The sequence below is a fragment of the Magallana gigas genome, chromosome 8 (assembly GCF_963853765.1).
Source record: "Magallana gigas chromosome 8, xbMagGiga1.1, whole genome shotgun sequence".
Taxonomy (NCBI): Eukaryota; Metazoa; Mollusca; class Bivalvia; order Ostreida; family Ostreidae; genus Magallana; species Magallana gigas.
This window is the reverse complement of record NC_088860.1, coordinates 30,248,912-30,263,640: the sequence shown is the minus strand read 5'-3', so window position 1 is coordinate 30,263,640 and position 14,729 is coordinate 30,248,912. Positions and strand designations below refer to the sequence as shown.

The following is a 14,729-nucleotide window of genomic DNA, read 5'->3' as shown; positions in this document are numbered from 1 at the left end:
ATTTTGTAAGGAGGATCCAGTTGGCCTTGCACAAATCTGAAAAATAATTTGGCAATGCGTATTACACGTTACGTCTATGTTTTAATATTCTTAACATATTTTATATTGACTGAAAATAAAGACAAAAAAGGAATAAGAATTTTTAAAAAAAATTGAATTCTGTGATTTTAACCATTCATTTGTTCAAGCACTATCTTGTTCAATTAACATATCTAGTATTTTGGCAAATCATTTTTAAGAATTTGATCGTCGATCGATTGTTTAATATGCAATAAGGTGACAAATGTTTTATCTATGTTATAGAAATATATTTAAGTCGAAATGAGTGGGGTATTTTTAAGGGGGTGTCTTAAAAGTGTTGCTTAGATAATATACCATTTGATCATTAGGGAGAACAAAACACAAATGTATGGAGTTATCCCGTACAAAACACATTTCAGAAGAGGGAATTTTAGTTTTTGACTGTCGTGAAAATGTACAATAGCTAGACATAATAATTACAAGAGCATATTTTTGTGTAAAGAGATTTTTTCCTGTAAAAGATAACCAGTTAAAGTGTTAGCAATTGCCTTCACTTATTGTTAATTAATTAGAAAGTCGTGCTAATTCAGTCTTCATAGATTTTATGAATTTACTATGAAACATAGCATTATTAGTTATTCATTATTCAAATAAATGAAGCCACGAGAATGCGTCCAATTGAACCTGAAAACAGCAATCCTTAAAAATTGACCTCCAAGATCTTTAATGATTCTACTGCATATATATAATTATATATATAGTGAAACAACATTCATTCATACTTGTTTAAAAATTCATTTAATAAAAAATATAATTCAAAATGATAAGATAAACAACAATTTGTATATAGAGTATAGTATCGTAAAAGGAAATGCATATAAGGTATATACTATTATACAATGAAAATAATTATTAGAATGATATTCATGCTATAGAAATCTGGTACATGAGATTATTTATACAAAATTTAACTAAATTGATCTTATTTTCAAAAAGTATTAAAAAAGCAAAAGTTTTAAGGGACTTAAATAGGTCAATACTATATAAAGATATAAATAGGAAGGAATACAAAACCCCCGTTGAAGCAGTCTCATCACAAACAATGCAATAATGCTCATCAAAATTGGATTTGATTTGAATATATTTTATTGAATATATAAAATACGAATTGATTGAATTTACGTTGCCAATGATGAACTTCACATTGATATTTTTGACCACACCTTATAACTTCTTTAAATAAGTTCATTTCTCTATTTTAAATGCTTTTTTTGTCTATGCAGTCATGGGAGATGAAAAAAAAATGAATTTGTAATACTAAATCATTTTTCTCGGCTGAAATCAAGATCTAGAACAGCTTTTGAAAACTGCAAGAATGGTAGACTTTTAAAAAAAACCCGATGTTATCCCTGAGATACTGTTATCATAGTTTTGCCTCAAGAATTTTCATCGTTGTCACTTTCGTCATCTGTGTTTTCAGTCACATTCAAGTTCTCGTAAATCTCCTCACATTCATGGTCTTTGGAACTTCCGGGTTGATCCTCCTGCTCCGATTCATCACCTACTTTCACTCTCTTATATTTTGTTCTCCTATTTTGGAACCACACCTTGACCTAAAAAAAGTTTAATGATATTTCTGAGAAATATATTTTCGAAAAAAAGTGTGACACAAGCATTTACATTGTTGTTCTAGAATTGGCATTTTTTCTGCACACATTATTAGAGCTGTTGCATTAATGTTACAGAACAAATGTTGCAAATTTTAAGGGTAATTGCATTTCTTGTATTAAAAAAAAACAATCACAATAAGAAAAATACATTTTAGGAGACGCACAATGTAAACAATTTCTACCTTTTAAAAAGTATTTGCAACTGCTTTTCTGCATAATTTGAACTTTAAACATTGGGCTTTCATTGAAATGAATGACTCCGTCTATTACCAAACTTATAATTTTTATTTGTTCTAGTATGTAAGCAAAATCGACTTTTTTAAACCTTTTAGAAAGCAAACCAGGGTTCTGCATTTTCTTTTCAGTTCTTTCTATCATCTTTCTACCCCGCATCAACCAAAAAAGGAAGCAGTTAAATGTATTGTTTGGTTGATACTTGTATAACGTGAGAAAAAACACCAACATTTATAATAAAATATAGGATCATGATCAATTGAATGTATATATTTAATCATAAGTCAGCAAAGGACGGCTTTACAGAACTGCTGAACGTACATGGCTTGGTAATACATTCAACATCAGAAGTTTAGCTAGTTCAGATAACGTAATTGGCGTAATAAATCACCGCAACGCGATACGCTAGCCCTAAACAGATTATAATTCCGTTCATTAGAACCACTGGAACCAGACAAGGATAAACCGAGCCAACAAAGACCCCCTTTCGTGTTTAAAATGAAATTAAAAAGAATTAAATTTCACCGAAATCCTTAATGTAGATGTTGGCAGTCCATCATTTGCAAAATTGTTGGACTCATGGGAAGCAAGATTTCATGCAATACAATATAATCATCCACTGTTGAGAAGATTTTGATTTTCGTTGATGATGTCCCGGGAAGAAAGGAATTACTTACCGTCCCCCTATCCAATTACTGTGCGTAAATTTCATCTAATAAATGCTAAACATGGACATTATACCAATAAATCATGCTATAAGGTTCATTGCTGGGATATTCAAATACAATTCTGCCAGTATCTTAAATTTAGCAGGGAGCGGAAGGTGTTTGGTGTTGATTTATTTCACTTTTAAAGCCCCTTACATTTTATTGCTATTTAATATTACAATGCCAGATATATACTGTATAAAAAAACAAATAGTTTCTCCAGAAGCTACAAAATCACAATGTATATCAAAAATGTATAAATTTGGATTTATCATATTGTAGTTTTGTTTACTGAAACCGTTGGTGTGTTGTGAAGAAAATGAGGCAAAAAACCCAATGAAATGATGTTATGCCATCTGATTAAACATTCATAGAATTTGTCAAGAATGGACAAGAGGGATCCTGAACCGTTAGAACCTGAAGTTGTCAGTATCTGTTGAAGGGTGTTAGACATTCACCACCAGCTCTATTAAAGGCTCAATAGCATTCGCCATGCAGTTATATCCACCGAGCCACACACAGAGGAATCACGACCTTTCTTATCATGATTCGCATCTCTTCCCGATACTGATAACCAAATTAATTCCAGCTCCAAAACCATTTGGAAACATTAACGGAGGTAGCAAATGATAATTGAAAAATCTTTTGTTACCTAATACATAAAATGACAGTTTAAATGGCCGTGAACATTGCTCTTGACTGTAAACGGACAAGAAGAATATGGGCAAAATAAATGAATCGTTATGACTACTGACTGCAGTGATAAGGGGGCCTCCAGCTTTATTTACAGTACAGATGAAAAACACACATAGGATTCACATCTCATTGAACAAATTAGACAGCTTAATTTATTCAACATTGCCACTAATTTAATTGTTTTCAGTGATTTCCACCAGAGACCTTTGAGCTACAGATAACCCTTTTCACAAACATCACTTCCGCTTTGCACAAAGTCAAAGCAGCCGTGAGATCTAAATGGCCGATAAGACTAATATGGCCATTGAATGCACAGCAATGATTTTGAAAACGAATAAACACGTACTAAAATTTCTCTTATCTAATGATCTATGCATGGGTTTTTAGAGAAACGTGTATAGTTCAAAGCGTGAGACGCTATGACTTGGATAGAGAGAGAAACTCATGTACCATGCCTATGTCTATATCTTTATTATCTAAGGAATGGAATTACATTATCAATTTACAAAATAAGCGCAAAAAGGACACATCGTAGACGTCTGTTTTGCTTTTGTAACGTTTGTCGTTAAAAAAAGAGGCTCTCAGAACAATGTTTAACATAAGTACTAGTATCTACTAAAGTGAAGGTATGTTATATGTTGTGTGTATAGCGAAAGAAATTAAAAATGAACAAATCAAGGTATTTAATTGTTTACAATATGTTAATAATCTAATATGATTTGCTTTCAATCCAAATCAATTCCAATCGATTAAAAGGTAAATGTGTTTATTCAGCTCAGTATTTATCATATAATTGCGATCAGAGTTGCCACAACTACAGCTGACTACTACGTTGGGCATTGTATTTCTTAGATCAGACTTGATTTATGGATAATTAGATTTCCTTGCAAATTGTCGCGTGCAACAAAATATTGTTTGTGTATGTTAGACATCGTTGTGACCGTTTAAGCATGGCTTCTCAAATTAATAAACCATTAGTGGTGGTCTAAATAGTTGATAGCCCTAGTTTTGCAATCTACGCTAACTATTACATAATCATACAGTTTCCGATTTTCTTGCAAACATTTCAATTAAGTTTGATTTGTTCTTGCAAAACGTGGGCAATAATAGTTACACATTTTTTGCTTTCTGGTGGCCTTATTAGCGACATGCTACTCAACATGTGGACCAGATTGGTCTTTGTTTTCTACTTCAAAGGAATATACATATTTTTATCTCAGTAAATGCCTCTATTGAAGAATAATTTCCCTAATTTAAAAATTGCTTTGTTATCAGAATGCTAGGTCTGGTACATACTAGTGAAAAACGTAAAACGTTTGAAAAGAAAAATTTAGAAATTTTTTTTTTTTATGATAGGGTTAAGTAAATTAATATTAACACAGATAATCATTTTCCAGTTCACACTTTGGAAAGGTGTAAATAAAGAATTTGTTTTATTTTCATTACTTGAATCTTTGGCAAAATTTATTCCAATTCCCCAAAATTTGTACCGCTAAATGTTTACTGCATGTGGAAGAAATCTATTACTTAACATTTCAAAAACGTTTTTCTTATATCTTATACAAAATAACGCTTTTCTCAGTTATTTTGTCATTTAGACATAATTGTGTGTAAGGTTTATCTTTTTTAAGGTTTCTTTTAAGGCTTATGAAAGACCGAAGACCAGAAAACAAAATGCATTAAACAAACAACAAAATAAAATAAATTAGTATTAAAAAAAGAGCTCGCACAATTGTTATTGTTATAGAGAATCGTTGATACAAGACTTAATTAATTTTTTTTAGTTAATAATCCTTCTGTTTAACCTTTATAAGCAAGCATAACTAATATCATTTATTTATGATTGATTGAAAATTGAAACAATATCAAGAGAGGAGGTTCAATGATACTTACCCGCGTTTCAGAAAGATTGAGATTTGTTGCCAGATCCTTTCTCTCTTGACCAACGACATAGTGGTTTCTCTCAAACGCTTTCTCTAATTTCAGCAACTGGGAAGGCGAAAACGCCGTTCGTATTCTCTTGGGCTTTCGATAAGGTTGAAAAAATAACCCTGGAGCTGAATTACCTATAGTAAAATTAATGTTGAGCTTGAGTTTTATGTTTAAGAAATCTGGTTATATGATAGTTTAGAGAATACGTAAGTGTTCTAAAAAGCCAAATAGAAAGAAACAAAGTTACAATTTTGTTTTTTCATTCAATAAAATAATTCCATATTAATAGTTGTTATAAGAATAATCATGCATCAAGTCATTCAAAACCTATGAATATATTTTATGGTGTAGTCAACAATATATAACTGTCCAATGATAAAATGATTTAAACCATAAAGGTGAACAAGTTTAGATATGATAATGGTAGCAGTACCCAATGGTCTGACTGGTCTGAATAAACATTTTCTAGTGGGAGTAAATCAGAAGGTAATCAAGACACGCGATCGGAAATCATTATGTCTCCCCAAGTTCAAAATTGCAAATTGAATAAGCTTGTTTGAAAGAAAGAAGTTCGCGTTCTTTTAAAAGAAGTCGTTTTTAAGCGAAAGACACGACATCCGATAGAGCGATTAGCATGTCATTTAAGGGTGTAATTAATAACAAAGCGAATGGAATCACTTTACGGTGCACTAACCAACAAGTCTTTAACAAATCAATTAACAAGCAAAAACAAAACTGTAAATTGATTTTAACAATGTTGGAGTCCCCTCCTTTACCTATTAAACGGTAACGCGATAGCCCCAAAAGAAGGCATGTTTTGCCCCTAAAGTAACCACTTTGTGACATTCCAAACCTTTCCCGTGATTCAAGTATATGATTGTTAACCTTTATTTCTTTTCCTTCTCTAAATTGAAACAAATTTTAGTTAATTAATTTTTAATTGACAACCCTTAATACAAAAAAAAACAACAACAACCAAAACACCATGTTGCTTATTGGAAGGGAGTGTAACCAAATTGGCAACCTTAACTAAAACAAAAAAGTTAACAATACATAAAGGAATTAGACTAGTTGTCACACAGAGCTCTGTTTTTGAGATATGAAATACTTATATATTGATACTGACCCAATTTTAAGGATCGTAGATATATATGCATATACTAAAATACTATGAATAGATACTACTCGTTGATTAACCTATGCTTACATGTACTCAACGGGTTAATCTTTACTCTTGTACTTCCGGCTAAAACTGTTTTGTGACTGCCGCTCTCGCAGATCTGTCCTAGATCTAGATTTTGAAAATCTGTTTCTATATCTTCTTTTTTGTTTGCAAAAATAGATTTCAAAAGGTTTTGAAAAAAAAATAGATAAATGAAATAGAGAACTAGTATACCCACTATAGACCAGGGTGTGTTGTCGTGGTTCTTATTACATGTACAATGGAAAGCAAAGCCTAAACTTTTCATCCTTATAAACATATCTAAAGTGTTCCTAGGAACATTGTTACACTACAATTAATTACTTTAAAAAGCGTTATAAAAAATATATTTTTTTTTCAGTTACAAATAAATTTAAAGATGTAAATTATAAAAAATAAACGTATATTATGCTGCAATGCCACAACCACACCACGTGGTTTCGTGTCACTTGTGGGGGGAAATTAATTTCCCCATAGAAAATCAACCAGTGTAAGAAAAAAATACGACTCTGTGATTTTATATTTTCTTTATCTAACGAGAAAAAATTGTGTTTATTTTCGCGATGATATATAGTAAAAAATACTGTCGTCGGCGCACTGGCTGATGTTAAAGCCTTGAGCTAATGGAGAAAGTGATATCTTTTCATCTACAAAACTTAAAGATAGAAAATATGCATATCTATAGATTATAATTCAGATGATTTTCGTATTCTTGATGTGCATTTGATATAGATTATGCAGAAAATAAATGTTCATCAAATTACTTTAATGTTAAAGTTATGAACAGATTGAAAATGGCGTATTTTGAACAAAAATTATAATTTAAAAATCGTTGTATATAATCAAACGAATTATATTTTACATTTGATTTCTAAAAGAAAGTTCATTTCTTTGATATCTTTGCAAAGTTGTTCACTTTCTGTATTTTACTGCTTTATTACATATTACTAATTAGCTGAGTCCAAAACAAATTTGGTTATGCAAAAACCTATTAATACACATTAATAAAGCTTGACAGAAAATTCAAAGAATGCAAAAAAAAAAAAAAAAAAAAAAAAAAAAAGTTGATAATAATAACAACAATAATCATAAATTATGATTTTGTAGTTGTTGTGAATACAGCGTCTGGTCGTCATAATGATAAAATCAAAATCTAGTTTATTTTTCTTTTCATTGGTTTAATTTCCTGGGGGTTATGAAATGAATCCTTAGATAAAAGATCATTATGTTATATTCAGCTAAAATGAAGACACGGGTACTATCCCAATTAATGGAAAGTAAAACAAGAATTAGGCAATAGTGCATGTTGTTATAATAGCTGAATAGCTCCTGTGATCCCAAACAAAGTCTTCTCTTTAAAGCATTAGAAAGGGCAAAGCTACCGCTATGCCATAAAATTTTTACAAAGTCTAATTTAATCTTATATTAAACGTCATCATGATAATTATGATCATATAAAATCAAGAATATTTTTTTCTCTTATCAAGTTTTATGCAAGTTAAGATAGCTTTCCGTTTTATCTAAAGTATGACCCTGTTTGATAGATGTGTTAGCTGAAAAAGAAATGGAGAAAGAAAGGTGTAACAGGTGCGACAAATCCTTTTCAAGGAAAACAAAACCAATTATAAAGAATGGTTTGATTAAAAAAGGAGACCAAAACATTAAAGGTTAAACTTTCTTTGTGATTGTGCAAAAATGTACTAAAGGAATTATAATTATGCCAATTATTAACCTTGCATAACATTAATCACTTGTTCAACAAGACGAACCCCTTACGTTCTTATCCTCTTGCTCAGCTGTGGTTTGCCAAGATTTAAAGGATACTAAGAGAGTTAAGGAAGGGTTCAAACTACATCTGGTAATTAATAAGACTAATATTGAACACTGATAGCAATTATAATGATATTTCACTCAGTGATACCCTGAAACCGTCAAAGACATCAAAAGAAACAAACACTTCAAGACAAATATCTGCGATTATGATTCAGAACGTTAACTTGAATGCAAATGAATAAAACTGTTCTCTTTACATATTTATTTCGTAATTCAATGACCCCCTCAAAATCCCAAATCTCCTGAAAGAGTAATCAAAGCTTGGCAGAAGTAGACGGTATAATTGGCTTAAAGGCATTTGTCGGAGTACAAATTGTGCTTATGTTTGCTGAAAGCAAATACGATTTAGGTACGAAATATTCATCTTTTGATTCTAATGGGTTTAAATTTCTGAAATAAAATATTATTTACAATACGGATTGAGAATAATAAATGACGATTTGTGAGGTAGCGAATTGTTAGGCTGTTGACACTTAAAAAGGAGCCGATGAATAGAAAAGGCTAGGAGAATCAGGATCAGCGTTTATCCACCCCATCTATTCTTTGAGGTTATATTCAATTTCCTTTGTACAAGGGAATGAGTTGATACCAAGTTATTGGGCTTAACCATTTCTTTTCTATGAATTGAAATGATGTCATTTAAGACATTTTTGTATTTGCAGGATCGAAAGGTGAGACTTAATGAAATGAGTCGAAGAATAGCATCAGTTTGCCAGATTTATATGGTATAATACGTAATATGCTCTAATAATCAATGCAAGTCAATTATGCAAGCCATTTGGATAGTAATCGTATTAACCTGCAACGCCTTTTACAATCAAAGAAACTCGCTAAAGGTGCGCTGCATTTTAGAAGTTTAAGCATACATTTCACTTAGGAGGTCCACAAAAAATGTGTTCACACTGAAGTGCGATAAGTGGACCGTGCAAAAACTTTGTCAACATCAAATCGTGCAAGAATTATTTATCTTTTTTATACACACTGGTTAACTTTGTATAAATAAATCACAGTAAAATTTAACCAGCATAATTTTTTTGTTTCAAGTGTTGACCACAATATTCGTTTCTTTGAATTTTATTTCTTCTTACTGCCAAAAAATCAGACACATCGTTAAAAGTTTGAGGCTTGTTTATTATTTATAAAACACATTGAACACCTTTTTCCATTTTTTAAAATTGATTTTTACAATGATTATGTAATTGCAGAAAGTTCATATTCATGTAAAAAAGATTTTAAAAATTTTAAAAAAGATAATAAAAATTAATAGCATCTGTTCTTGATTACTTGTAAAAGTTACTCCTTTTGCATTAATTTTGTTAAGCATATTACAGAATGTTCTAAATATTACAAAAAGTTTACCATGCACAAAAAGATACCATAGGGTGCAATCGTCTGAGTTTTGTGTCTGGCATTTTTTTTCTCTCGAAATAAACATGTAGAGGATAACTAGCGTTGATCAATTTATATTTATCAGATACAAAGATCGAGGCATTTGACTGGGCCCGCACGTCTTAAAAGGAGTAAAAGACCATGTTCGACGAGTTTTTTGGTGTTAATTGCCACTGTTTGAATTGACGACTCGATTTGTGGATATGATATCTACGTGATGGAACACCATAACAATTATTCCATTGTCTTAGAAAGCTTGCAATAGCGTCTGAAGCATGCTGGTATCCTAATAAACAAAAAGTGATTCCTTTGCAGTCAAAACATAATATTTTAACTGCTGCAAAATTCACCAATTTTATTGCCATTTGTCTGCACATTTATTGATTAGTTTCGGTTATGTGAATAAAGTTCCTGTTAGATACATAGTATTACATGGGGACAAAATGTTGATCTGATCAATGAAATCTTATGCTTGCTTATTCTTATATCATACAAATAAACATATAATGCGTACACATGGCAAATACAAATGCATATTATCGATATCATGAATACAATAGATCGAGATTATGACAGATAGTTAAGTCTTAGTTATTTAACCATAATATACTTTATTCACTGCTTAGAATTAGATATTTACTATTTTGAATTGAGACTTATCGTGCATGTACAATCAAAAATACATTTTTGTCTATCTTTGTTTATTGTCTAGCTTTAGAGCAGTGAGATGGTCAATAATCCCAAATTAAGTACATGATATTGTATTTAATCCCAAATTAAGCACATGATATACAATTTGAAACAGTGTTTGGCTGAGTTTTTGGTTATGCCTGGGTATTTGCAATCAACATTGGCTCAGTTTAGATGTGGAAATTTAGAACTGAGACAGGTAGATACCACGGTGAACCTCTTGAGGAACGATTTTGTACGTTTTGCTCTGAAAATTGGTTTTATTTCTATTACATTGTCCTTTTTATTATTATTACTTCTTTAAACACACTTTATTTGATTAATTCAAGAGAAGGATAAGATGCATATACACTGAATGTACTTATTTCAAACTGTACCTGCTAGGTTGTAAAACATTTATAGTCATGCTATAGTCACAGACAGTCATTATTGTTCTGTCTATACTCAGTAAATCTTATTTTATCATCAACTGTTAAAATCTAAATAACTTAAAGACTTGTACACTGACAAGTATCTTATGCTGTGTCATTTTTGCAGATATAACTATGTTAAAGGTGGCATATAGGCCCAATGGACCGGGTGTTAAATTAATATACCTACTGTTGTTGATATGTAGTAGAATGTATATACATATGTCACTTAAAATAAAAACTACTACTACTATTTCTACATTATGTTTAAATTTTAGAGTTTCGGTGAATCTTTTTAACGTTGCATTATTTAAACAGGAATATATTTTTGCGTCGCATTTTCTCTTAAAAGGGCTCGATGGTCGGGGCCATTTTTTAGACTGTATTGATCTCCTTTAGAAGAAGAGCTCCATAGATATAAAGTTATAGGAAAATATCCTAATTTGAATGGTAAATTATATGGATTTTTTCTAAACTAAATAATTTTTTTAGCTAATTATAAACATGCCATATGTTAAAATTTCAGACAGAACTGACGGGTCATTGGTTGACCATCCGGCCTCCTTAAAGTAAAACGTAGCATTTCCTAAAATCCCAAATACGAAAAATAAATGATCATGAAGTAAAATCCAAAGCGTAAAAAAAATGGACGTTGGTGCAATTCATATAACTTTAAACAGAAGGTTTTATTTCGTTCAATCCATTTGTCCAATATAAAATTACATTTCTTGTCGAATAATTATAGCAAATTATGTTAGATTAGCAAGTTCGCTCAGTAGATTCCCATTTAGGAAACAACAGAATCGCTTTGAAGTATTCTTTATAAATTGTTTTCAAAAAAATGACATTTTATAAACATAGACATAATTAGAAGCTTATTAATGCGCGGACAGACGGATTATTTTCTTTTACTTTTGTGAAACAAACAACTCCCCAAGAGCGAAACATTTTTCTAGGGCCGATACGAATCGGGCAGGCGCTTACCAACATTACAAAATACAGACAGGAAATTGCGTCAATTGTCCCTCTTCGATTATACTTTTTTATAAAGAAGATCCAGAAAAAAGCCACCCACAATATTATATACCCAGTTCTGGTCAATCTGTCTCGGACGGTGTGGGGCTGTTTTGTTCTTGGGTTCCTCCTTTGGTGCCATTATATCAAGATTGAATCAATATTTCTCCCTAGATGGTGCCAACGTAGGACTGTACTGTTGGGAAACAATGAAAGTCTAATGGTCGTCGTGTTTCCAACTGCCGACAGCCACACACGAAGAGACGATTTATACTCATACATTTTCAAAAGTTTGAAATGCATTAGTCGCTTTTAGAACATCATTTTCAATCTAATTGTTTTAGTAAATACCACCTTGTATTGTCTGAGAATTGTGTTAAATGTACAGATCAGGCCTCTTGGATTTCACTTAAGAGAGTGTTTGGGTATCAAATTCACTGTGAATGACTTACAAATAAAATCGAAAAAGTCAAGACATTGAAGGAAAGGTCATATGTTCTATCATTCTTATCGTAACTTAACCCGACAGTGAACAGTATAGATATATAAATATTTATTCAAACGGGGAATTGACCCCATTTAAGTTAATAATTCCCGAGAATGATAAATCTATTACTATTTCATTAATAAAAATGTATTTGAACATATCCCAGTCAATGATGATCATTGCAAAATACTAGTTTTATTCAAAAGAAATAAAATGAAGTTTGTTAGAACTTGACTAAACAAAATCGTAATGTTTTGAAATTTTTACTTAAACTCATGTTCTTTTCCTTTATAAAGCACTGTGATTTTATATTTCTGGTTTTAAGTTTGTTTTTTTCCCAATTCAAGCATAAAAAGCACTGTATCAATATCTTGATTTAAACTGTTGATCTTATTTTGCGTTTTCCTTTGATATCACAACATTACAACAAGATTGTGTGCCAAAGCAACAGGACATAGTTTTTATATTTGTGTATTTTATTTTGTTAGTCCAATATAAAGACTTTTGGTAAATATGTTTGGGAAATTCAAGAAGCTAATGAACTTAAAGCGGTGGAGATTAAAGTTTGACCACACAAAATATTTGCAGATCATTTCTCGCTTCCGTTATGGTCATACGCTTTATGTTTTGAATGTGCGCCATTTTATTTTAAACTAAAAAATAATATTTACATTTAAATAAGCTGCAGGTATGTATTAGAATTTTATTAAATGAGATTTAGATATGTAGTTTTCTTTTGCATTTTTCTCTGTAATTTTCTTTAATTATTAACATTAAAACATTAGCCTTCTTTCAAATAGACGAATATATATATGTGTCTTCAATATTTATTCATTTGCATTCTCAGTTTTGTTGTTGTTATTTTATTTTAAATATCTAGATAATAATTGTCAGATTATTAATTGTGTCGAGTTAAATAAGGAGTTTTGTGTGAAATTTATTATCATTCCATTCTTCTTTCAGACAAAATACACCAAAAATGATCATTCTTTCAGTGTTTTTGTTAATTTCTGTTTAATAAAAATGCAAGAAAGCAATTTACGCATTTGAATAACAACAGGAATTCTATTTTGGGTATCAAAACATTTCTCTAAAACTAAAAAAGACAAACAGCATACCTAAAGGAAGCCCAAGCAGAGACTGCGTCCCTCTAGTGACCAGCCAAGGGTTCAGGAAGGCCATTTGTTCCGATACTTGAGGCCAGAGACCCGGGAAACCGGCATTCAGGCAAGGTTCTGTGTATTGCGGCAAAGACCGGGCCAGTGTTGATATTGAGGGCAAAGATGTATTGTGAAGGGGCCAAGACTGACCATAGTGAAAAACGTCCGGAGGGAGGGATCTCGTTGTCTCTCCGGCCAACAGTAGATTCCGAACATGGAGTGGAAGAGCCGGGTGTAAAGGAGGAATCCTGCCGTTAATGGCGGAAAGTTCACTTCGCGTTCCCAAATTCGGTCTCGGATTGTCAACGTTGTTTCTAGAAAGTGGTGAGTCTTCTCTTGAAGTTTCACGTCTAGTTGTGTTGATGATAGAATCAATTGAAAACCCGCCAGAAGGCTGTTTAGACATTGGCAACATATTGAACCTGAATGTATAGTTTTTTTCCCTGAGTATATCTTCAAAATTTTTTTTTGTCAAAATGATAATGGCATTGCTTCACAACAATAAAAGAGAGTTATCGGATAATCAAATAAACAAAAATTCACTTCAAATTTATGAAGTCGAACTAAATACATGTAATGTGAATTGTTTTGAGGTACACATAAGTATCGGAAATAATTGCAAATCACTGAGTTTTCGGTGCATTTGTAATTTTTGTCTTTTGGAAACCATTTAAAGGTGGCAAGGGGCGTAATTCCGTCATCTTGCTTTTCAAAAGACATTCAATGGCTCGTTAAACCGTGGACAGTGATTGGACGATTTATCACTTACGTGTCTCCACGGGTCATTGCGCTACCTGCCGTCAGATGGCGGCTCACCAAATCCCATTAACCCTCGTATTAAAATAAAAACATCAATATTCCGCACCATATTTTCCTCTTGATAAATGCAAAATAATATTTAATGGCAGATCCAACAGAAAGGGGATTAACAGCGGTAACACACGTGTTTACAGCGAGAGGTGATACGGAGATTTTGTAGAAGGGAATACCCCGTAAATTAAAATGTAAATTGACAGGGTGCTTGTCCTTTCATAATAGATTTGCCACTGCGAAATGAAAACAAAATTCTAATTAAATTGAAATTGTATTTAATTTCGGGTCAAAATCTCCACTTCTTTAACTTGATGCTTTGGGCTTGTTTATCGACACTGGTTTGGGTTGAATACACGTAGTATTCTTGTAGGATGTTAACAACACTATTTCATAATTTTCCCCCTTTTAATTATTACTTAAGTGGAAAGTGAGATTTTGAGAATGAAAAATGATATTTTTTCTTGCTAAGCAC

The 14,729-nt window shown here is 31.6% G+C and overlaps 1 protein-coding gene across 1 annotated transcript; it reads right to left on the bottom strand.

Moving 5' to 3' along the window:
- Nucleotides 1–964: 964 nt before the first annotated feature.
- On the bottom strand, nucleotides 965–14,118 carry LOC105318943 (homeobox protein EMX2). The gene is made up of 3 exons (XM_011416271.4): nucleotides 13,403–14,118; nucleotides 5,222–5,394; nucleotides 965–1,634 (listed from the first exon to the last, which is right to left on the bottom strand). The coding sequence occupies exons 1-3, from the start codon at nucleotides 13,857–13,859 to the stop codon at nucleotides 1,458–1,460; spliced, it is 807 nt and encodes a 268-aa protein (XP_011414573.3). The 5' UTR covers nucleotides 13,860–14,118; the 3' UTR covers nucleotides 965–1,457.
- Nucleotides 14,119–14,729: the final 611 nt, after the last annotated feature.